Source organism: Chanodichthys erythropterus, chromosome 14 (genome assembly GCF_024489055.1).
Source record: "Chanodichthys erythropterus isolate Z2021 chromosome 14, ASM2448905v1, whole genome shotgun sequence".
Classification (NCBI taxonomy): Eukaryota; Metazoa; Chordata; class Actinopteri; order Cypriniformes; family Xenocyprididae; genus Chanodichthys; species Chanodichthys erythropterus.
The window spans coordinates 29,331,570-29,356,982 of record NC_090234.1 but is presented as its reverse complement, the minus strand read 5'-3'; the positions used below and the strand labels follow the sequence as shown (position 1 = coordinate 29,356,982).

The 25,413-nt window shown below is 36.9% G+C and overlaps 1 protein-coding gene across 1 annotated transcript in view; it reads left to right on the top strand.

Annotated features, from left to right (window-relative positions):
- ramp1 (receptor activity modifying protein 1) overlaps nt 1-24,982 on the top strand; it is a 46,181-nt gene extending 21,199 nt beyond the window's left edge. The window contains exons 2-3 of the mRNA XM_067409915.1: nt 6,051-6,186; nt 22,210-24,982. Coding sequence (XP_067266016.1) covers nt 6,051-6,186; nt 22,210-22,465 — 392 coding nt within the window. The 3' untranslated portion in view covers nt 22,466-24,982. The remainder of the gene's footprint in view (nt 1-6,050; nt 6,187-22,209) is intronic.
- Nucleotides 24,983-25,413: the final 431 nt, after the last annotated feature.

Here is a 25,413-nt window from a genome sequence, read left to right as displayed (position 1 = left end):
GTAACTAGTTCTCTAAAAATATTTGTCCAAGATGGCAAATGGAGTTGCATGAAAAAGCATCTATAAATATACTTTTTAAAAATACTGATAAGTATTGATTAAAAAAAAAAAAAAAAAGATCGAAATCCATTTCAAACTTCAAACTTTCTAATTAAATATTCAAATCATATTCAGTGCAGTTACACAGTTTTCTCTGTGTACAGATACTCTGAGTGGTTTGTGACAAATTGAAGTGGTTCTGAAAACACTTGTTTGTGAGTTCACCACTTAGCAGCCAGAACAGATGGATGTGATCTGTGTGGCCAGCATCCTCCTACACAATCTGGGCTGGCCTAAACTTTAGTATTTTTTCAACTGTTAAAAGTTGGTTAATAGTAATTGCGAAAATGTCTTGTAAAAGTTAATTCTGAGCTTTAGCATTATTTCTTTTATAATACCACTTGGTTTGCCTTATTTTATCTAATGCAATGACATTCATACATTTTTAAGTGTGTCATAAGTATACAGATAGTTTTTTGGGCCACTGCATGTACAAAATCCATGATGTCGCAGTGATTTGTTCTCTTCCTGCTATTTAAAAATGAATGGCAAACAGGTCCTAATACCTGTTTTAATGAGTTCAGCTTCTCAGAAAGCAAACATGCGAAATGTTTAGAATACCGCACCCTGTCCCCTCCACCGTAAGTGCACTCTTGGTTAAAAATTCACTTTGCATAAGCAAATATGCCACTTTTGGCTGTATTTGGAGGCAAACCTGGAACAGCGTTCCACTGTATTATTCAGTTTTTCTTTCATCCCTCTTCAGGGCAATATAAAAGCTTATGCCTGCTAGAATCGCTCATGAAATAGAATTGTTTTAGGCTGCAAAGTTGTCTAGGTCATATTGGACGGTTCCAAGGTGCTTATATTGTGAAATCACACTTTGTACCTTTTTTTCCATTTGTATTTGCGCACCCCAGTAAATGGAGTGACGTATTACTGACTAATTGACTCTAAAGGATCCTGGATATCATCCAGATTGCCAGCATATTGCAGATGTGAGTAGTTTGTAGTTGTGTTGCTCTCTCTCTCTCTCTCTCTCTCTCTCACAAACATGCGCACACACACACACACACACACACACACACAAATATGCTGTGAATGTCAGCGAGAGCAGTGATGTTGAGACTAATTATGTGTTCTGGTGGAAAGGTTCCTGTCATATTGAGAATATTGCATCAAAAGGTCATATATAAATGTGACATGCTTGATGTTGTCTTCTCTAGTGTAGGAACCGTGGACAAACCAGACTCTTTCAAAACATAATTCTAATTCAGATTCGAGGTTTCTGGCTCCAGCTCGTCTACAGAGAAAACCAACATTAATTACTTTTATAACCCTCATGCTTTCTCACAGCAGGAGAAGTGACAAACCAAGTGGTCAAGAAGATAAAGAGTCTTTGATCACCAGATTCTCCAAAAGAAACAGAGAGACAATGCAGGCCCCTTTTGTTTCCTAACTTCACAGAAAAACCAACGGAGACTGTTCTACAACTAAAACTGCATCAAAATTGTTCCAAACAATTTTAAATGGACTTATCAAACATCTTTTAACTGCATACATTTTACATCATGTGTCCACAAATACTACCTGTAACCAGTTTTGCTTTAGAACACCCACAATTCATGTAAATGTGATAACTCTTGAATGACTGACTGAAAGTATGCCTTATTTGGAATGAATTTAATTATTTTTCTCTTATCCTGGCTTGAATGAAATCTGTTTATAAATGTATCATATTCCATTTAATAGAAATTATGTTTAAAATGGTACTCTAGTATGATTGGGGGCAGAGAAAAGCCCTTTTGAAACAGGACGATATCTGATTGGCCAAAACTCCTCTCAGAGGTGTGACAAACACCTAAGTTTAAATAGTCATATCGCAAGACACAGAACTAGAGTAAAAGAATGAACCGATCAACAGTGACCAGAGTAGGCAGAACAACGAGTAACCATGGAGTAACAAGAAGAACAGACAAGCAGCTCATTCAAACCATCCAACTTTCACTCACTTTTCATTTCTTTTACTTAATTTTCTTTTCCACAGAAAGTCTCGTGCTCTAAGTTTTGCCGCAAAGTTCAACCAATGACTTTTGCCGCTTCAACTTTAACTCCAGCGACAAAGAGACTTCCGTTCATTTTTCCAGCAAGCTCAAACGTGAATGGGTTTTACCAAACACAACACGGCCCTTTAAGACCCTGTGACAAATCATTGACTTGGAAAACCCTTCTCTGCACACCAACGAGGCAAATTCACATTAAAGTCGAATCAAGCAAGTACCTCCAGATTCTAAAAGCTGAACTGGTGCATTTAAATCAATGATTCATGGTTCGTTCAGGTCTTTGAAGTGCATATTTTACTAGGAACCCTGTTCATTATCACTCTCTCTTTTAAAACTCTTTCTCTCTCATTTCCTTTCTTACTGCAACGTGTATGAAAGTGTGTGTGTGCGTGTGCGTGTGTTTGTGTTAGATTAGTTTGTTAAAATAAATAAAGTCTCTTGTAGATTTTAAAAGAAAGTGTCTTGTATTATGTGCTTCTAAAATTTAATGTCTTAAACTGTAGATCTTAAAGTTACCGTGCTCTAATCAGTGTTTTCACGATTGTTGGATATTTATATCCGCTACAAGAGCTTATTACGGCTCGAGCAAATGAACGCTGGAAGACTCAGTTGCTCGGTCGTAAACTAAACAACTCTTTATAATTTTACTTCCTGGGTGTGTTAGACTCGGTTGACTCGGTTGGCTGTGAATTTTACTGCTTTGCACATACAGTTTTCTGTCTCATATACTGTAACCATTCACTTTTAATATTTATATAGTTATTTTACGTTGTTATTTTCACTCGTTTACATGCTTAAGATTGAAAACTGAATGAATTCAAGGTAAGGATTTGGAACAGTGAATGGTTTTGTTTCTTGTCTTCCCAAGAGAGAACTCTTTTATATTACTGAAGTCATGATTGTGTTTTAACACAGGAAAAATGTGAAGGAACACTTTCCATCCAATTCTGTGAGATTCAGTGGCTCGTATTCAAAATCTTATCACAAAAATGAACATTTTCTCTCTTTTGAATGTTACTGACTGCAGCAGTGTGCAGAAACCTGAATGTCTTGGCACATGGAAGGGAAAACACTGGCACATTAGCAAAAACAGAGAGAGGAATATTAAATGATTGTAATTTTACTCAGTAGCTTATTTTAGAAATGTCAGCATCCAGAATTATTTTAGATTGTAATTTTATTTTAGATTGTAATTTTACTCAGTAGCTTATTTTAGAAATTGTCAGCATCCAGAATTAACACTCTCCAAGAGGCAAATGTAAGTATTAACAAGCTATGGCAAATAAATAAAACATTACATTATTTAATTGAATTGCAATTATGATAATCGTACTCTCGTTGAAATAAGTGATGCATTGTGAAATCCAGCAAGTTTATTATACCCAAGATGCTCTGAAGGAAGTTTAGCATTAGGTTCACTGTATCATTAGGCTGGTAAATGCCCACAGGTCGACATTTTTAACCGTTTACAACACGACACTCGTGTAACATTTATGGATAAGAGCTTTTTGTGCCTGCAGCAGTTGATTTCAGGTTTTTAAGCAACAGGATGCATGTAAATATTTCTTTCCTGGCATATGTGATGGTTGTGTTGCATTAAATTGTGCAGAAGCTATTCGAATCTGCGCTATTCCATCTCAGACCCTGATAGCTCAAATCACTGGAGGATTTACTCATGGTTGACGTCCAGAGTTATTTATGTACATGAAATAAAGCAGGAACATATTCCCATATCTATCTCAGATGCTATGCAATATCTAGTGTTTCTAATGCTTTTATGCTCTCTCATGCATTTTGTAGTTTCATCATCCTTTCATCTCCCCTCTGCCCATTTTATTTTTATTTGCAAATATGGTTTGATGTTGTGATGTTACATACATTTCCATTTCCACTCCTTTCCTGTTTGCTATTTTTCTTACCAAGCATCTTGAATCCACCTCAAAAGCATTCACTCTTGGATGAAAAGATTCTGTATAGAACCTTAAATGGTTCTGTCAGTTGCTTCATACTGTAAATAGAACATTTTAGGGAAATAAACATCATCATGGAATAATTTTATAGATTTAGTTTTAATTAATTCATTTTGTTTAAAATAAATTTTAATTGTAATTTAATTTAAGTAAACAGCTTTTAAATATACTATATGCTATATTAGAAAAAAAATCAAATAACCTGTTAAACATAAAAGTTTTATGCAACCATTTAAGACATTTCTCCTTATATAATAACTTTTTGTCATAAAGAGTTCTTCAAAATCATGTCAAGAAACCTGGGGTTTTACATAGAGAATAATATAAAGTTGTTTTTATTTATATAGTGCTTTATACATTACAGGTTGTTTCAAATCAGCTTTACAGGAATAAACAGGAAAATAATGATTCATTTAGGCAAACAGAATTCAATTCTGCTGTAGACTCTCTAAAAAGAAAATAGTGTAATATTTAAGGACTGTCTTCGGAATCACAATTGGGAAAAAGTTTAAAGAGTTTTTATGTAATACAAAACACAAATCTATCCTTTACTACATTATCCTATAAGAAGGCCAAAAATAAATAAATAAATAAATAAAAATCCTGTTCAGTTTATCCAGTGAATTCCCATTAGGATCCTTCAGGAATATGAAAGTCTGATAGGAATCCTGATCCTGCACACATTCCTTTTGATTTTTTTTTTTCCCTCACGCAAACATTTCTTTCTCTATTTATTTTACTTGTGGAAGTCTCACCTGTCACATAATTGATGTGATAGTTGTTATTGACTAACAATGAGCCGAGGGAGCGCAGTCACTGCGGTTCTGGCTGAATCCGTCTCTTATACTGATCAGAAGCTTTTCTTTACAGCATTGGGGGTGAGTGCTGGTGCACTGGAACTCTGGTACTGTGGATCTCTATAGGAGAATAAAACAATAGGAAGGAGAGAATAGAGAATATGAAAGAAAATGACAGTCAGACAATGACTGCTGTTTTAAAGGCCATTGTTTTCCAAGAGCGGCACATTAATACCATTATATCAGAGTTAATGAAATGACTCATCCTTGTTTCTCTTCTCAAGTTTTTTTTTTTTTGTCTTTTACTCAGACCATTGCTGCCTTCTAAAATGTTTAATCTGTTATTGGCTTTTTAAGAGAGTTTTAAATTAAATCAAATGATTAATTACAGCACGACTGCTGGTTATCTGGAAGTGATGTTCAATTTTTAAAAAATGTCCCAGTTTCAATCAAGTTAAGCTTGATTGAAGCCTTTTACAAACTGCATGGTGAATCTAAATTAGACTCCAGTGTCCATTTTACACCAGAATATTTCATTACCCTTTATGATTAAAATGAACGTTTTAAGTGTCTGCGACCTGTGCTATTACTGAGATGGCAACTGGCAACTCACATGCTTAAACACATTTTCCCCTTATGGTGATTTTAATGTGTTTTGTTAAAATCTTTCTCTGATTTCTCCCAGTTGATTGGTTATTAGGTCAAATGACAGATAGTCAACAGCTCATCATATGCTAGGGATGTGGTTAAAACAAATCCTGGTTAACCACTTGCCTTATTATTCCCATGGGAATGAGATTGATTAAAAATGAGATATTAAAATAGATATGGTTCTTTTTGTTAGAATGGAAACATTTCACAAACTTTAAATAGGCTAAGGCAAAAAACATACAGAGTACTTTATAGAAAACTCCTTAGTAGAAATAAAAATAGACATAGATGAGACAATTATTCACATACAGTAGTATAAGAGCTGTACAATTACATAGCGCAGATCATTTGATCTTGAGAGAATTATAATAGATACAATATAAAGACATCTGTGATGTTCCTTTACCATTGAGCTCCACTATTTATGTTACTATTTTTTCACACACAGTGTTAACACAATGATCTGTGGGGTATAAAAGAATAATTGAGTTGTTTTTCCTTCTTTACCCTGAGTTCTTTTTCTTTTGCAGTGAACCTGTCTGTGTTAACGATGGCATGCAGCAGTCACTATGGAAATGCCATTGAGGAGTTCTGCCTGGCCAAGTTCAAGCTGGACATGGAGGTTCTCGATCAGCGCCAGTGGTGCAGCTGGGAGGACACTGTCGAGTAAGTGATAATCATACCACTTGTACTTGTTGTAATATATTATAGTTAAATTCTTGATTCTGATTAGCTAACATATTTTCCAAGAACATTAATTAATTTAGTAAAGTCAAACTGTGTTTATTGTCATTTTCTCTCCTGTGTCGTGGGAGGAGAAACTGAATAAACTGTTATACTTGAGCCAGTGTGCAGAATTTGTCTGTATTTGCTATTTTCCTGTTACATGTACACTACAGTTCAAAGGTTTGGGGTCAGTTTTTATTTTATTTTTTCAAAGAAATTAATACTTTTATAACTTTTCATATTTGAACTTTATATTCTTCAAAGAATCCTTAAATGTCATCCTCAAAAGTCAAACCAAACCCTAACCCTAATTCTATAGTTATTACATGTTGTTAATTAATATTACTTAGTACTTATTTGAGTAAGTACAATGTAACTACATCACCTTAAAATAAAGAGTTACTAGTCATGGTTTCCACAAAAATATTGAGCAGCACAACTGTTTTAACATTGATATAAGAAATGTTGGTAACACTTTACAATACGGTTCATTAGTTAACATTAGTTAACTACATTAGTTAACATGAACTAATAATGAACTGCACTTATACAGCATTTATTAATCTTTGTTAATGTTAATTTCAACATTTACTAATACATTATTAAAAGCTTGTTAACATTAGTTAATGCACTGTGAACTAACATGAACAAAAATTGAACAACTGTATTATCATTAACTAACACTAACGAAGATTAGTAAATACAGTAACAATTGTATTGCTCATTGTTAGTTCATGTTAGTTAATCCATTAACTAATGTTTAACAAATGAACCATATTGTAAAGTGTTACCGAAATGTTTTATGAGCAGTAAATCAGCATATTAGAATGATTTCTGAGGGATCATGTGACATGAAGATTGAAGTAATAATGCTGAAAAATCAGCTTTACCATTACAGGAATAAATTGTATTTTAAAATATATTTTAAAATATTGCAAATTCTACAATATTACTTTTTTTATTGTATTTTTTAAAAGAATTGCAACCTTGGTGAGTGCAAGAGACTTCAAAAACATTAAAAAAAAAACCTTACTGACCCCAAACTTCCCCTACATGTTTCACTTCACACTCAGTTTGGTTCAGCACTCACTCAACAACTTTTGTTTAGCGCAGTCCTACCTTGCCACTGACATGCCTGTGTGTTTATTTGAACACTTCATGACAAGGTCATTGAAGAGCAGAGTTTTCTCAGTAAGAGAGACGACAGGGGTTCCCATATTATCACATACTTCAGAGGGATTTAATGTGCCATGTGGCACAGCTCCAGGCGTACACCGTTCTCGGGAATGCCTCCATATGCACAGCTGTCCCTATGACATAATGGAGGAGGTTATTTGTGGTGCCCCAGAAAACATATGATACTGAAGGACTTAACAAGAAGAACTATCTTGTCTTTACTTTTGTGCCTTTGACAACTGACCCTAAAAAACTGCAACTGTGACATTAGACTGAAACCGTTGCGCTCCAGCGCAACAGTCGAGAAAAGTGACACTGGATGTCTAGGCTGTCGGATCGAGGGCCAGCAAGGTCTGCCAGTCCCTGTCAGAAACACTTCATACACTGTTTGTCCCCTGTGACCTAACTCATTTCTATTGTAGCTAATGTCAATGTGCAAAATGCTGACTGTTTTACTGTTTTTCTAGAAAAATAATAATTTTGCCATCATGTACTCACACTGATGTCATTCCTGATGTCATGTCTGTATGACTTTCTTTATTTTGTGGTACACACAAGAAGATATTTTGAAAATGTCTCACTGTTTGTTTGTTTATTGTTGTTGTTGTTGCTGTTGTTTTGTCCATACAAAAGAAAGTCAATGGAAACCAAAACTGTTTGGTTACCAGTATTCTTCCAAATATCTTCTTGTTTTCCACAGAACAAAGAAAGTCAAACAGGTTTTGAACAACATGAGGGTGTTTAAATTATGACATTTTTAAAAAGGATGTTATACGGTAATGCACTTATAATGGAAGTGAAAGGGGCCAATTACTGAAGAATTTAAATTATTACTTTTGAAGCTTATAATTTTATAAAAGCACATTAATTATTCGCTTTAAATCGTTGAATTATTTGAGGTGTAAAGCTTAAAAGATTTTTCCATGAATTTTAAAGTTTTAGAGTTTATTCCATTGATGTAGTTGTAAATTTAGATGTAACTTTACACAGAAAATCTTAACACATATATTGGCTGTCTATTGAATATTTCAATTATGGATTTTCACTGTAAGTGCCTCACTTTAACCCAGATTTTTGCTCCACTCAGAAGTGGAGTGATTGTCATAGCAAAACTGTCTTTGTGTTCAGTAAAGCCGTGCACACACTTAACGATTGTAAAGCCAATTATGAATGTAAATTGATACTTATGACTGATCACGCTCAAACGCGTCCAGTCAGAGCCAGTTGCGTTCAGTCCGCGATTAAAGTCGGTGTTCAAAATTCCATGTGTAAGTATATAAATCGGCTCCAGTCGGAGGAAACAATCGCTGTATGTTGAGCTCAGTCTTTGAATGTTATAGCTAGTCGTTAAATGTGTGCCCGGCTTAACAAAACTGCTGGTGCATTTGTTGTTATTCAGATCAAAAACTAATGTTGCCCTAAAGTTGCAAACAAAAATGATTGTGTTGAAGAGTCTGATTGATTCCTGCGGGTGTTGTTATGCTCAGCCATTATTTATAACACAAAATGATTATTTACATCTAATTTATTAAAAGCAGTTTGAGTGATTCCCTTTAGAGTCATAAATTCTGCTAACTGTTTATAATGGTCTGTCATGATCTTGATCTTTGTGATTTTTTACATGAGAAGAGCTTTAGCCCACCAAACAAAATTAAAGCCTTAAATCCTGGCTAACAATATTTTTAAATAATTTATAAACCTTAAATAAACCTCAGTAACAAGCACAGACTTAAGTTAGCTGGCTTTATTTAATATACAGAGTACATCAAATATGATTGATGCCACACTTTTTTATATATATATATATATATATATATATATATATATATATATATATATATATATATATATATATATATATATATATATATATATATATATATATATATATATATATATAATATATATATATATATAATATATATATATATATAATATATATATATAATATATATATTATATATATATATATAATATATATATATATAATATATATATATATATATATATATTATATATATATAATATATATTATATATATATTATATATATATATATATATATATATTATATATATATATATTTTATATATATATATATTTTATATATATATATATTTTATATATATTATATATATATATATATATAATATATATATATATATATATATATATATATATATATATATATATATATATATATATATATATATATATATATATATATATATATATATATATATATATATAAAATAGAAATTATAGAATATATATATCAATAGAAAATGCATGGCATAAATCTGCCATGGTAGGACAAAAAGTTTTTTTTTTTTTTTTTAACCATTGAGTTCGACTCCAGGCTCAATTTGTCAGCTTTCCTAGAGAAGAATGTTACTGCTCAACGGTTGCTCTTTCATAGCTCAGGGGACTTCATGGTGTTCTCAGATCTGAAAGCAGGTTCAAGTGCCCCACTCACCTGTGAAACAGCGCTCATTAAAGTATGTATGGCCTCTCGGCTCCCTCCACGAGGTCATCCAACTCCATTGCTCAATTATGCACAAAGCACTGTCTAGAGACAGCCACAGGTCTGGGATGAGGGCTGAGCTACACAGAATGGCGTGTGGCCTCCAGTGAGCCTAGAAATGGCGATGTAAGACTTATCGAGCACTGAGGGCAGTCAACCGCAGGTAATTAAGGTTATATACAAGCGATCAGAGGCGGCAAGCACTCTTGTGCTTCAGCAAATTGTCTCACCTGGGCAATGAAGAATTTAACTGCTTCGGCGAAAACCAACAATCTACAGACATACCCTTTTGCCCTGCCAAGGGTCATTCCTGTGTGTGCCGGTATGCTCATTAAATTCCTCTTAAAGCACAGTCTGGAGGCAAAATAAACTCATACAATATATACAAATTAACAATGCAGAGCTGGAATTATAGGCAGGTGTTTGTCTAAAACAATTTCCACTTTTCTGAAGAAATTAGATTAAGGAACGTATTAAAATACTTTGCTATTGATTTAACAAGCTCAAAACAGATCCCAAGAGTTTTAATAAAGAGCAAACATTACATCGAAATGGAGCTCAGCTTCTTGAGATCCTGCTGTGGTTTTGTAACGAATGGGACTCACAGGCAGGGGATCCAAATGCAGCATTTATTAGAAGTAAGAGTGGTCGTACAGGCAGGGTGGCCTGGGTAACCACGGCAGGTCAGGTGGCTTGGGCAACCACGGCAGGTCAGGTGGCTCGGGCAGCCACGGCAGTGAGTCCATAAATGGCCCTGACAGCAGTGGCTGGGCAGGTGGTGCCGGCAGAGCGAGAAGCACAGGTGGCGCCGGCAGAGCGAGGAGCTCAGTAGGCGCCGGCAGAGCGAGGAGCTCAGTAGGCGCCGGCAGGGCAAGACGCTTGGGCGGAGCAGGAGAGACCTCTGGAGTGGTCTCCAGGCCCACAGCGGCCTCTTGAACGGCGTCAGCGTCTTGAGGAGAGGAGGACGCCTTCTTCCTCCTCCTCCTCTTCCTCCGAGAGTGAGGCAATGGTTCACCGACTGGAGCGGTCTCTGGAGCAAACTCACTGGCTGAAGCGGGTTCTGGAGCGGACTCAATGGCTGGAACGCCCCCTACCTCCGTGAGCACCGAAGGGGCGGCCATCTTGCCCGTAGGCACTGGCAAAGCAGCCATCTTGTCCATCGCGTCCAGGGCGCTTAGGTGCGTTGCAACAGGCGAGCTTGAGAGCGAAGCGTCCGGCAGGCTTGAGAGCGAAGCGTCCGGCAGGCTTGAGAGCGAAGTGTCCGGCAGGCTTGAGAGCGAAGCGTCCGGCAGGCTTGAGAGCGAAGCGTCCGGCGGGCTTGAGTGCGAAGCGACCGCCGGGCTTGAGTGCGAAGCGGCCGCCGGGCTTGAGAGCGAAGCGGCCGGCTGACTTGAGTGCGAAGCGGCCACCAGGCTTGAGAGCGAAGCGGCCGACTGGTTTGAGAGCGAAGTGGCCGGCGAGGACTTGGGGATGCCAGCTGCTCGGACTGTAGTCAGAGGAAGATCAGCCACACTGGAACGTAATCCTCTGCGCCCTTGGATGGATCCAGAAACGTGACGTGGCTCTGGGCGATCAGCGGAGACGTGACGTGACTCTGGGCGATCAGCGGAGACGTGACGTGACTCTGGGCGATCAGCGGAGACGTGACGTGACTCTGGGCGATCAGCGGAGACGTGACGTGACTCTGGGCGATCAGCGGAGACGTGACGTGACTCTGGGCGATCAGCGGAGACGTGACGTGACTCTGGGCGATCAGCGGAGACGTGACGTGACTCTGGGCGATCAGCGGAGACGTGACGTGACTCTGGGCGATCAGCTGGGACATAGACTGGTGTTGTTTTGATGGTGGCCGCCATTTTGTGAGTGTTCTTTGATGCGGCGGCCATTACGTGATTAAGCATGGTGTCGCGTTCTTCTGCGACACCCACTGTAAAGGGAGATCCGCTCAGTAGTAAAGCCTGTTCAATATACTGTTCCAACGTCCCGTTTGGATCGTGTAGCGGCATGACAGCACTGAGCGGGTCAGATAGTCCACCGCGAAAAAATATCATTAGGCACTCCTCATTAAAACACGTTAACGGTGCCAGTTCAATAAAGTCCATGACATAGTTCTCAATGGATCTGTCCCCTTGACGGAGACCTATTAACTTGGCAGATGGGTTCATATTTGTTGAGACAGGAACACTCACGGTAGCTGCTGGATCTTGGTAGTGGCGAAGTCTTCTGTAACGAATGGGACTCACAGGCAGGGGATCCAAATGCAGCATTTATTAGAAGTAAGAGTGGTCGTACAGGCAGGGTCAAAACAGGAACAAACTGGAAGAGTGAGGAACAGGCAGAGTCGTAGTCAAGGGACAGGCAATGATCAGGACAGGCAGCGACGGGTCAAAAACAAGAAACAGGCAGGAACGATAACAAGCAGGCAGACAGGATAGAAACGCTCGGAAATGACACAATGGTAATCAAGACTTCGCACACTGGTGGTGTGAGTGTGAGTCCTTTATAGTCCTGTTAATGTACTGCAGCTGGGTGTGGTGATTAGTGATAGTGATTGATGGAGTGAGTGCAGGTGATTGGCAGAGAGGATTATGGGTAATGTAGTCCGGGAACTGACAGGAACAGACGGTGATCATAACAGGTTTCAGGTTATTGCAGGACACTATTTTAATGGAATAGTTCACCCAAAAATGAAAATACACACCCGAAATTGTTCCAAACTGGATTTTCTTTTTTTCTGTGGAGCACAAAAAAAAAAAAAATGTTTTTTTTTTTTCTCCTTACAATGAAATTGTATAGTATGGTGACTGAGAGCTGTCAAGCTGTCCAAAAACAGAAGAAAAAAAGAAAGAAGAAAAAAAACATGAATCGAAGCATCATGGTTGAATATGTGCATGTACTCAATGAGATTTGGCAGTTACAGCAACTCCAAAACTTAGTTGAGAAATGGGCAGCACTAACCTTAACTATTTTTGTGCCATTACTTACAACAGATAACAAGTAACTGAGTTGATGTTCGACACTGTCAGTATATAGTTAGTAAAGAAAGTAATGTCTGGTGCTTCAGGGCTTGATTCTGCTAATGGTTACATGACAGCTAATGCATGATTCAAGCTAAAATTTGACCAACACATCTCTGGTCTGAATCTTTTAAATTTGCCTGGTCTATGTAGTCAGATTTTTGATGTGTGTTATCTGGATTAGTCAAGCTGGGAGACACAATGTCAAACCTAAAGCATGTTTAAAATATTTTAGCTGACTCCCCCAGAGTGAGTTTTTTTAAAGCGACCGTTATTTTAGAACATTATTGTTTCCACGGTGATGCGTCATGCTTGTCACGTATGCTGTATCAAAGACTATAGAATAACACTCAAATAACAATAACAAAGGGACTTTGGCTGTATGCACAATAACACTCTATGACAGATGGATCGCTATTATTTTGTTTTTCCCTTTTTATTTAAAATATTCACAACCTTGCTTACCATATCACCAACTATCTGATATTCAGATTCTCATATATGTGTAAGTGAGTGTGTTTTGTCATTTAAAAACCTTTATAAATGATCTTTATCTTGATCTATAATGGAGTTGGATGCCACCATTTTAGTTTGCACCGCAGTTCGCAGAGTCCTGTCAGTCGGATTTACAGCATGTGAATTCATCAGTTTCTCCCGAAATATATGCAAGTAAGTGGCTGGTGAACTGGAAGAAAAATTGATCAAACTTTATATTTACTTAGGCCCATTATGTGTGTCTGATATGAATAAATGTCGGCAAATTATATTTGAATGGATTGTTATTGCTGCTTCCACTGAGGTCTGACATAAGTGTGTATTTTACAAACTCTAAATGCATTGTTGTACTAGTGCTTATGTGTATTTAAATGCCTGAAACCAAAAAAAAAAAAAAAACATTATGTGGCTGAAAACACTGATACAAGCGCTGAGCAGCCGTCTCACAGTCAAAGCGCGAAAGCACAGTTTGAATTTGGCAGTTATGTGGCGTTGCTGAACATTGTAAATCCCATATGTGCATATGTGGGACCGTACCGCTCAAAAGGTTAATGTGTTCAAAAAGGGCATAATTAGTCTGCTAATAACTGTTCTTTGTTGATAAAATTAAATTATATTGAGTTTAATTAAACAAATGAATGGTCTAATTTAAAAGTTGGAGGCACACTTCCAGAGATTTCTAGTGGCTGAAGCCGTTATTAACATAATTGTTCATTGTTCATTTACACTAAATCAAAACAGCATTGCGTCGGCTTTGATACTAGGGCCTGGGTCAGACCCGGTGTATTTTAGGTCTGCTTTAATGCGGCATTGCATCTTTACATTGAATTCTGAGCAGATACAGACCCGTTTCAGAGCAGGCATAAATCGGCTGTGTAAAGATGCCTTTAGATACACAAGGGTGATGTTTTCAGGCCATGAGAGCACCCAGAGTATATATGGTAGAAAATATTAGAGGCTATTACCCTTTGGCCTCTCCAGAAATCTATTCCATGATGGATGCGATCTTCTTCAAGCACATAATACGTCAGAGATCCTGTAACTCAAGCTCAGGTGTCTTGACTCATTGTACCCGCCATTTCTGTGTACGCCATCTGGTGTTTAGCCAGTTCTGACTCTTTGGGCCCTCTGTGACCTGTTGTCCTGTTTCTGATGAGACTGCACGAGGACAGGCAGCTCATGTGATCACTTGGAAAGTGAGAGAGAAACTAAAGGAGAGCAGAGAAAGCAGAGTGACTGTTTTGGTGACGGCAAAGGGAATACTAAAACCTAGAGTTGCTGCTTCACAGACAGTCCTGGAGTAAAAATGTAGGATCTGAATGCTGTGATACCAAGTGGCAAAAAACTTCCTGCAGTGTCTGTGCTTGGAAGTTATATGAATAGGGAAAATATCAATATATAGCTTTATACTGCCATAGTACATTCTGTAATACCCAACTGTATATAAATAGGGGAAGATGCCCCCCTTAAAATCCTTCTGCTCCCCATGCAGTAGCAGGCTTAAGATTCTGATCCCAATGTCCATCTGTTCCCCAGGGCATGCACCATTCACATTACAGTCAAGGTGTTTGTGGGATAGTTTCCATTAGCTCTGTGGAATGTGACCACACTTGAAAGCATTTAACCCCTCTGTCAGCCTTGATGACACTTAATGACTGAAAGAGCCAACAAGAGGGAGACACTTTACATTATGTTTCAACAATTCTCATCACCTTTAGCATCCAGAGATCAACTGCTTCTGTAACTGTTGCAGAGACAAATGCTCGAGATGTTTTAAAGGACGTTTCTGGATCATCGAGTATATGATCATCTGGATCACTGCTACAAACAGTCTTCAATTGAATGTGCTGTTTCGATCCAAAAACCAAAAGTACAAATATGTAAACATCCTTAAAACAATACACATTTACTTGAAGCAAAATAGCATGAGATACTGAAAAGTATTGCCAAAAAAAAAAAAAAAAAAATTGCCAGTGGGGTGTTTTTCCCTTAAATTTATTTTTCTTCCCCATTTGGCATTTTATTTTAAATCGTAACTATATTTACCATGTATTTAGTTATTTATTTATAAAAAAAAATTCTGCCAAACAAGACAAAATACTGATTAAGAATAATGATTTTAGCAATGTAATATTTGAGCATGAGTTTCGTGAATTTGTCACAATGTACTGCAGGCTTTGCAAAGAGGCTTTTATTGACATATAGTGCAGTGCCAACTAGGGATGAGTGCTAGTAAAGCAATGATCGATCAGGGAAATGACTGCGATCTTTATTCTGTGACTGGTTATGATGGCAAGAAACCCTCACGTCCCGCATGAACAGTGACAGTGTGCCGTAGTCATGGTCTCTGTGTGTTGATGTTTGTCCCTGAGTGTCTCTGTCCTGTCACACAAGTTATATTTAGTGTTGTTAAACCATTTTGAAATTCAATCTGCTGTCTTACAAGACTGAAAGCTGCAGGGAGACTTTCTCATCACACAGTCAATGAAGAAAAGCACCAGCAGTCACCCATTATAGACTGAAAGACTTGCTGAGTTTTATATTAAACTCTGTATACTATTATCATATTAGTATATCCAAGTGCAAAACAACTAAAAACAGACTTTTGTGCAGCTTCTTCCTTAAGACTTTCCTCTTAAATACAAATATTAATTAAAATGATAATAAAATATTGTACAGTAAATCTTAATTGAACTGAATGTGAAAATTAAATTGAAACAAAAGATTGCTTACAAGTTTAAACTGCTGTCATCATTTATTTCATCTATATTTTGTTGTACTTTTGTCCCAGATGTACAAAATCCATCAAAACTTGACTTAAGCCTATGCGAAAAAAGCATGAAATGAACATTTAATATTGTATGAAAATGGTTATATTCATATTTACACAATTTTTGACTGTCCTTCTTGTGACACTGTTTCCCCCACAACCAATTAATTTGTTTTATCTCGTTTATTATTTTATCTAAAGTTTTATTTAGTCAGTTAAGCTGTAATTTTGTATAATTATGCAAAAAAAAAAAGAGATTAGCATCATAAAAGCTGCCATTGTGGTCGTCTGAAGATAGTATTGTGTGAGGAACCCGCCCTAAATTTAAGACATTATTCTGCCTCGACATCTATTGTGTTCCACAGAAGAAAGTCATACGGGTTTGAAATGACATGAAAGTAAATGATGGCCTTAATACAACGTTTCACATCTGGAGTCAGAGGATCAGAATTGCTTCATCTTATCTGTATTCACTTGTTAATTGCATGGTAATAGGTTTTGACAGGGCAAAAATGAAGCTCCCAGGGTTCCTTGTAATAAAACATTCAAATTTATATTGTTAAATTACTTCCTCTCAAACTGATGCTACAGGCTAAATATTGCCACAGCTGTTTCTGTTCATACTGGTGATGATACGTTTGACATCTCTTGATCACTCTGTACAGTTGGATGAAGTAGTTAAATATAAACAGAAATACTCATTTGTCTCTTCAGCAGAGCAGAAACCAGAGGAAAGCTGAGCACATCTCGTCCTGGTTTGATGTGTATTTGCTTCTAATGAATTAGGCAGATTCTCTAACCAAAATGTCTTTCAAATTACATGAATTTATTATAGGCTTACAATGGCACAGTGTTTAAAACAGATTCATGAGAAAATGTGATAACTGATGTCGAGATGAACCTTATGTGCAGAGCTTTATAACATATACCTGGAGCAGATATGATATTAGATTTCTGATTCTCTCACATTCATGATGGCTACCACTTTAGGGCCCTGTGAAATGTCACTATGGGACTATGCCATCATATACCTGTTTGTATATGAAATATATATTGTGTATGTTCTGCTTTGTGGCTTCAGTTGAGGCCTGTTGTCTTATTAAAATGGCCACAATGTGCTCATATACATAATAATATTATAATATTTCTGTATGTGTTGTGTGTCAGCTGTCACAATACCAACATTTCAGAAGATGGCACCAATACCAGTGAAATTTTACAATTCTCAATACCAATTTTGATAAAACAGGGAAAATTTGTTGCTATTGAACAAGCTGCTTTATAATTATTCAAGACAACTAAACAGTCAGTAATAAAATAATTATTAAAGGAACATTACATCAATAGAACTAACCAAAAAACAACAGAACCAACAAACTTTTTTTCACATTCCTAACAGCAGTATTCAAGTAAACATTCAGAAACAGGAGAAAGAAAACACATCATCAAACTAATGCAAATTAAAATGGCTTCAGTGACTGGCATAGTTTTGACTGCATGATTGTGTTCATGTTTAATGGTAGAGAGTTTATTAAAGGTGCCCTATAAAAAAAATTGAATTACAGTTGGCGTGTACGCCCCCAATATTTGCATATGCCAGCCCATGATCGACGCATTACACAAGGGCAGAACGTCTGGATAAGCAAGCAAGGAAAACAGCTAAAAATGGCAGATGGATCAATAATGATCCATGATATCATGATATTTTTAGTGATATTTGTAAATTGTCTTTCTAAATTTTTCATTAGCATGTTGCTAATGTACTGTTAAATGTGGTTAAAGTTACCATAGTTTCTTACTGTATTCACGGAGACAAGAGCCGTCGCTATTTTCATTTTTAAACACTTGCAGTCTGTATAATTCATAAACACAACTTCATTCTTTATAAATCTCTCTAACAGTGTAGCATTAGCCGTTAGCCACGGAGCACAGCCTCAAACTCATTCAGAATCAAATGTAAACAATATAACAGTATATAATACTCACATAATCTGATGTATGCATGCAGCATGCATGACGAACACTTTGTAAAGATCCATTTTGAGGGTTATATTAGCTGTGTGAACTTTGTTTATGCACTGTTTAAGGCAAGCGCGAGCTCCGGGGGCGGGGAGCGTGAGCATTTAAAGGGGCCGCAACCTGAATCGGCAGATTTCTAATTATGCCCTAAAATAGGCAGTTAAAAAAATTTATTAAAAAAAATATATGGGGTATTTTGAGCTGAAACTTCCCAGACACATTCAGGGGACACCTTAGACTTATATTACATCTTGTAAAAAAACATTCGATGGCACCTTTAAAGCTACTAAAGTTTAACACGTTTAGAGTTTTTGTCACCAATCTTAAGTATGCGCAGTAATAAGACGTTCACTTCAAGTATGAGCAATAATAATAAAGATGCTTGTCTTAGCAAACACCATTAAAAGTGAAATGAGGGAAATAAATGCAGTGCTATTTACATACTATTTAACTGTCCATTGTGGGTATACAGTTGGATGGTTCTTTGTTTATTTTAGTCTTTAATGTGAATGCTATAAATACACAGGCAGACAGAGACGGTCAGAGGTGTGAGTTCAGGGTCAGTCCATTAACAGACAGGGTGTAACAGAAGCTGGAGCTTCTCCTGAACTTTAATTTCAGTAAAACTGACTCATTCTCACCATTAGTAAATGTCTACCACAAATTTTTTTTTTTTTCTGTTGTTTTGTTTTAACATTTTTCAGTGGTACACAGGCACACAGATACAAACACTGAGCAAAAAAAAAAAAAAAAAAAAAGCCTATATTGCACATTTTTATATAAAAATCGTTTTGAAAGTTATGAAAGAAATAGACCTTGAAATCATTATAAAAAGAAAAAGACAAATTTCAAGTTTAAAATCAAATATTGTATGAGTAGTTATAAAATCGATTAAATTATACTATAAAAAAGGACGTGCATTTAACAATGCAGTACAACTGAAATAAAGTGCAGCTCAGTGTTTTAAATTCAGTTTCCAAGTCAATCCTTTAAACCCCTATCCTGAATTTGCAGTAGTTCCAGTCATTCTCTGCTGGCTTCTTTAATTCATTCCCATTTCCTTTACCTAAACACCCTTAGCCTCTACAGCCTGGCTGTGCACACAGGAGTGACCTAGACACCCATATGTGTCACATGCCACTTTGGGAAGATGAGACGTGCTTTTTGCACTGCCCGAGTGTTTGAGCTGCCATCCTGCAAGCCATCTTTATCCCTCGGGGTGAAATGTGAGGGGAGGCGGTGTGCAGTGTGCTCCAGCCCCTAAAACAGGCCCGGAAGAAAACTCTTGATTAAAAGTCTGCACTGGTTATGCCAGGCATCCCACGCTAGGCTGACTGGGCTTAAAAATAGACGGCTCGGGGGAGGGGGGGGGAGGTTATGGGGTCTAACACTCACACAGGGGCCTATTAAGAGCTCATCTGAAGTACAACCTCTCCTTGAGCTCCTTCACTCTTCATCACCATCATCATCATCATTATTGGAGTGATCTCATTCCATCAGGGCTCCTTAACGGTCACTGAGAGAATCATTAATTCAGCTTAATAAAGACATTTATCATGCACACTCTCACACACAAATATGCAGACGTGCATTTTATGGACGATTAGGAACAGCACCAAAGAGATTTGTGTGAACCTATGCAAATAGTTAGCATATGTAAGATCCAAAATATGCTGCTTTTGTTTATTTTTTTCATGGTTCTTAAAGTATCTTGAAATCTTGCAGGTTTTGGTGTGATTATTTCTTTTATAGTGCTTTTATATTTCAGCACATATTAAATTTATATTAATTTTTAAGTCAATTGTGAGATTTCTGCATTACTGGTGGCACCAAGTGGAATTGCAAAAATTATGGTTTTGGACAAATGTCTACTTATTAAAAAATATCTTTAATTAACTTAATTTAAATATCACTATGAATTTTGGATGCCACGTGCAAATAAAGGCAAATGCAAAACATTATCAACCAGATTCCTTGAATGTCTTTTGTATGTCAATAAAGCAGTGTTACCAATAAAATCGTGCAATTTTATCTTGGAGAAAATTGTTTCAGGTTTGGCCATTGTGATGGGCACTTTCAAAACACTGCTCTGTGAAGCTTTAAAACCTTTGCACATATTTTTGCTTCAAACCAGTAGTATCAAACTACTAAAGTCATGTGATCTCAGTGAATGAGGCAATATTGAAGCATTTTGAAAGTTCAATGGTTCACCAGTAGGGAACGAGATTAGTGAACCGATGAACCAATGTCTATGGTTTTTAGCTAATCTTGGTTCAATTTTATAACGTCTAATTTCTAATGGTACATTTGTATTATACAAAAAAAGGTGTAGCAGTTAAAGGATTAGTTCACCTAAAAATGAAATTTCTGTCAACAAGTACTCACACTCATGTCTTTCCAAACCTGTAAAGCCGAGTTCAGACTGCACAATTTTCAAAGTAGTCAGATCACTCTTCTTTTCACACTGCATGTCTATCTTGGCCAGCATTCAGTCGCTGCTGTGTTCAAACTGCACGATGGATCGGCGACAGAAGGTTTCACACTGCATGACTTTACAATAGGAAGAATCGGCGACAACTCTGTCTGGCACGCAAACTACGTTTCACAACCAAACAAATGCGAGATGTGACAAGGAAACAACGTGCAGGACCAGAGTTCTCACGTGAGACTGGGTTTATTATTAAAAACGGTAGCCAGCAAGAAGCTTGCAATACGAATTGCCTGTGTGCTGATTTGCAGTGAAAACAAGAAAAAGAAAAGAAGAATATGGAGGAGGAAATGGTTGGGGAGACGTGAGGAACAAGGATTGTGTGTTCTGCAACGAGAGTGGTCTGTAACTCCTCCCCGAACTCCCCGCTGCTCTGTATCTTGCTCTCTCATTGGCTGTCGGTCATCGCCAATGTAGTTTTCAGTCAGAACACTTTTCACACAGCAGGATTTTGAATCACCGACAGGTCCAGATATTTAGCATGCCAAATATCTCACGGGTGTCGGCGACTCGTCGGTGATTCTCTCAGATTGCATCTTTGCTCATTCACACTACATGTTTGTCACTCGCGTGAAACAAGCGATATCTCAAAACCTGTCGGCGAGCCAAAATCGGGGCTAAAATCGTGCAGTCTGAACTCGGCTTAAGACCTTTGTTCATCTTCGGTACACAAATTAAGATATTTTGATGAAATCCGAGGGTTTCTGAACCACACCTAAGCAACAACGTCATTGCACCTTTCAAGGCCCAGAAAGGTAGTAAAGACATTGTTAAAATGTCCGTGTGACTACAGTGGTTCAACATTATTATGTTATGTTATGATGTCTTTATCACCTTTCTGGGCCTTGAAAGATGCAATGATGTTGCTGTCTATGTGGGGCTCAGAAACCCTTAGATTGAAACACAAATTAAGACATTTTTGATGAAAAGACAAAACGAAGGTCTTACAGGTTTGGAACGACATGAGGGTGAGTACTTAATGACAGAAATGTCATTTTTGAGTGTCCTAATAGTCTTATATTGGCTTGATTAGCCTAGCCCTCCATAAAACAAGTCCTGCAAATTAAGAAAATAACACATTATAGAGACGCTTAATGTTTAATGGTAGATTGCATTTAATAGATTACACTTTCAAGAAAATATGCGATGCATTAGCAATTTGATTAATTGTTTTGAAGTTGCAAAAGCTAGTAGCCACTGCAATTAGCTTAAAACTGTATGTAGAACTGCTCCAAAAGAGCAATGTTTTGAAAGTGCCACAGTGTTTACACTCTCTGGGAAATAAACATATGTGTGGTTTCAGTATAGTTGGCTCTGTAAAGAGAAAGAAAAAAAATTACACACTTCACATTTAAACTATTTTTCTTTATCCTGACTCATTCTGAAATGCTTTAAAACAGTCATTCACCTTTACAAGTGCACAACACCATCTTATGCAAACAGTCAACATTAATCTCCTGTTTTCTCTTCTAAAGGTCCTATGGAGAACTGACCAACTGTACGTTCCTGGTGGCTCTGAAGATGAACTGTTTCTGGCCCAACCAAATGGTGGATGAATTCTTCATCCGGGTGCACAGGCACTACTTCCACGACTGTTCAATTTCTGGACGGCTGCTTCACGACCCACCCAATAGGATCTTGGGGCCTTTTATCGTGGTGCCCATTCTAGTGACGCTACTCATGACTGCTTTAGTGGTGTGGAGGAGTAAACGCAGTGAGGGAATCGTATAAGTCTATAACAGCTAACCAAGAACCTCCACACTGAACAACAGAGAAGGTGATATTTCACAGACTGCAAACACTAAGAAAGACTTGTTTCTCATATATTGAAACGCTTATAGTGAACACTGTCACTGTGTTATCTACAAACAGATAACATACAAGTCATTTATATGGACAAAAACTTTAAGCACAATTTCTTTTAAGTAGTTTTCAACTAAATGTTTCGTCATGCCAGCATTTTGTCAGTAAAACAGATCTCCAATCTGGATGCAAGTCATTATCATGATGATGGATAAGTGTCAACTTGAATGGGTAAACACCAAACTAAAGGAAGGACACTGTTATTCCCATGTGTTTGACGAACCTATGTGAACACTGGACTCAATCACTTTGTGACACCTCAATGTATTTCACACTCGTAGATGTGCTTTGTGCCAAATTATGACATTCGTAGCATGACATTCATGATTAATATTATTTTGTAGTTTTTAAAAATAAGAAAAGAGGGCTACAACCATGAACATGCCGATATATTAATGATCCCTAAAAAAAATAAAAAAAATAAATTGATAATTGTATTTATATGCTCCAAAGTGAACAAATCCATTAGATATTTGGCCAAAATGCTTAAAAACTATTTTATGAAGATTTTGGGAAGCTGTGAGAAATTGATTTCATTCAATACTGAAAAGTATCAATAAAAATTTCTAATTACAATCCAAGTAAAAGTTGACTATTTTGACTAATGGACACAACATGTGGAATATATATTCAGTTACTTAAAAAAAAACACAATTGCACTGATAATAAAATCTATGTGCATTTATATAAATATACCACAAATGTCATCTCAATTAAGTTTGTACAAATGTATGGCACTTATGAAGCTTTAAAGATAACCATACAAAAACTCCAAATGATTTGACTATTGTTCAACACCATCTGGGTTTTTTACTTTTAATGCCTAACATCATAAGGGACAATGTACTACCTGCATTACATTTAATGTTTTAAATTGCTCAAATTCCAAAAGTGTTTGTTCAGTTTGCCTTTATCAAAATCTTGTGAAACCCCAGTTGGGTAACTGCCTAAAAGAGTAGATGTCTGCTGTGTAGGCAACAGACAGCCATGTAGCTTTTGTAATGATAGTGGCTATCAGATACTATAAGAAGCAGTGAACTGAGAGAATTACTGCATTTATTTGGTGTCTCTCAACTCACAGCTTCATGAGGTCATGTCAAGGGAAAATATTTTCTTTCTTTAGTGGAGAGCAACCCGGGCTAAGAAGCTTGCAGCAAGGAATAATTCTTGTATTAGCACTAAAATTATGTTTTTATTTACATGGGTCTGCTATTATTTATTTTTATTTTTTAATGTCTGAGTATCTCTGGAGCTCTGTGTCCACAGTTAGTGGATTAAAAGCCTGTGGTTTTCACCTGCCTGTGGCGAACTGGACAGCAGCACAGAAACACCAGATGTCCCTAATCTCAGCTGAATTTCAAAGCCTCTGATTCTGCTGAAGTTATAATAAAGCCATTTGCCCTCGACTCTTTTATTCCAGACATTTCCCCTCATTGGGGGTTTTCTTTGGAGCACGTCATATGCAAACAAACAGACACAAGAGAAGGCACGCAGTTGTGAGTCATCAGAAGTTTAGCCGTTAAATAACAGGAGGTCAGCTACAGCACAATCACTCAGCTTCTGTTTCCTGAATTAGTTTGATGTTGATGCCACATGATGTTGATATCTCTTAATTTCACTGATGTTCATGGAGTCATGTTTTATGCTCCTTTTACCCGGAGCTTAATTTTTTAACCACAGAGATGAATTTCTAATTCTTGTAAATAACTGCCAGTATCACCAATGCACTGAGGTGCCACTATTTTAACACAAATTTGAAAGAAAACAACAACGCACTGTTAGTCATTGTAAATCATTATGTAATAAAGGTCTCAACACTAACACTAATCTAATTCATGAAAGAGATGAGATTTACCACAGCAGGAAAATAGATTTTAAAATCATTAAACTCAGCTCTCATTTCAGCTAAGACACAACTTAAACATGACAGCACATTCAAAAATGATCATTTCTTTCCTCTCACCATACTATCTGAAAAGCACAGCCTTCTCGAATCTTTACAGAGCTCAGGAACACAAAGGAAGGAATATCAAGAATTATTGTGTTATTTAAGTGATCTGAGATTTTTGTTTTATTTCATCAGATATTTCCTAAAATAACCGATAGCACAACATGACCCTACACTTGACCCTAAGCAATGAATGCAAATTGTTTAGGGCACCACAGGCAAAGTTTTTTGTGAAAAGGTGTAAATCTTTAAATCCATCAGACTGCAGATGCTTGAATATTCACATATATTCAGCTGGTGAGAATCACCCAGTCAGGTATTGACTGTACAAAAAAGCTGTTGTGACATTATGAATGGTCATAACATTTACACAACTATCACTTTTTCTAGAGCAAACAATGAGCTGATTTATTGGTGCTATATCAGGGAAATGCATCTTTCTTGGGCAACATTCATCTCTTATATAATCTGTATGTGGAATCAATAAAGGATTTCAAATGTGCTGTTCCTGGCCTCATATATTTTATTGATTGCTTATGAAGTGCAGTGTATTGAATATTACATAAGACGCCATGTCCAATATTTGCCAATATCAGAATAGTAAATAGTAATATTGACAGAGATGAATGGATGACTGCTTGATGCATTAGCTATTCAGCACTTTAAAAACAGGCCATTAATAATGTCATTTAATCACCTTGATGGAGGGGGAGGAGAATAATCATCTTAAATAAGTGCATTTGGAGCCATGTTTGAAAGGACAGTCCTTTCCGTTAGATAAAAAGGAATAATGGAACGGCACAAGGAATATTCACAGTCTCCTCACTAATGAGACAAACCCTCCATCCATCTCTGGAGTCGCACCAGA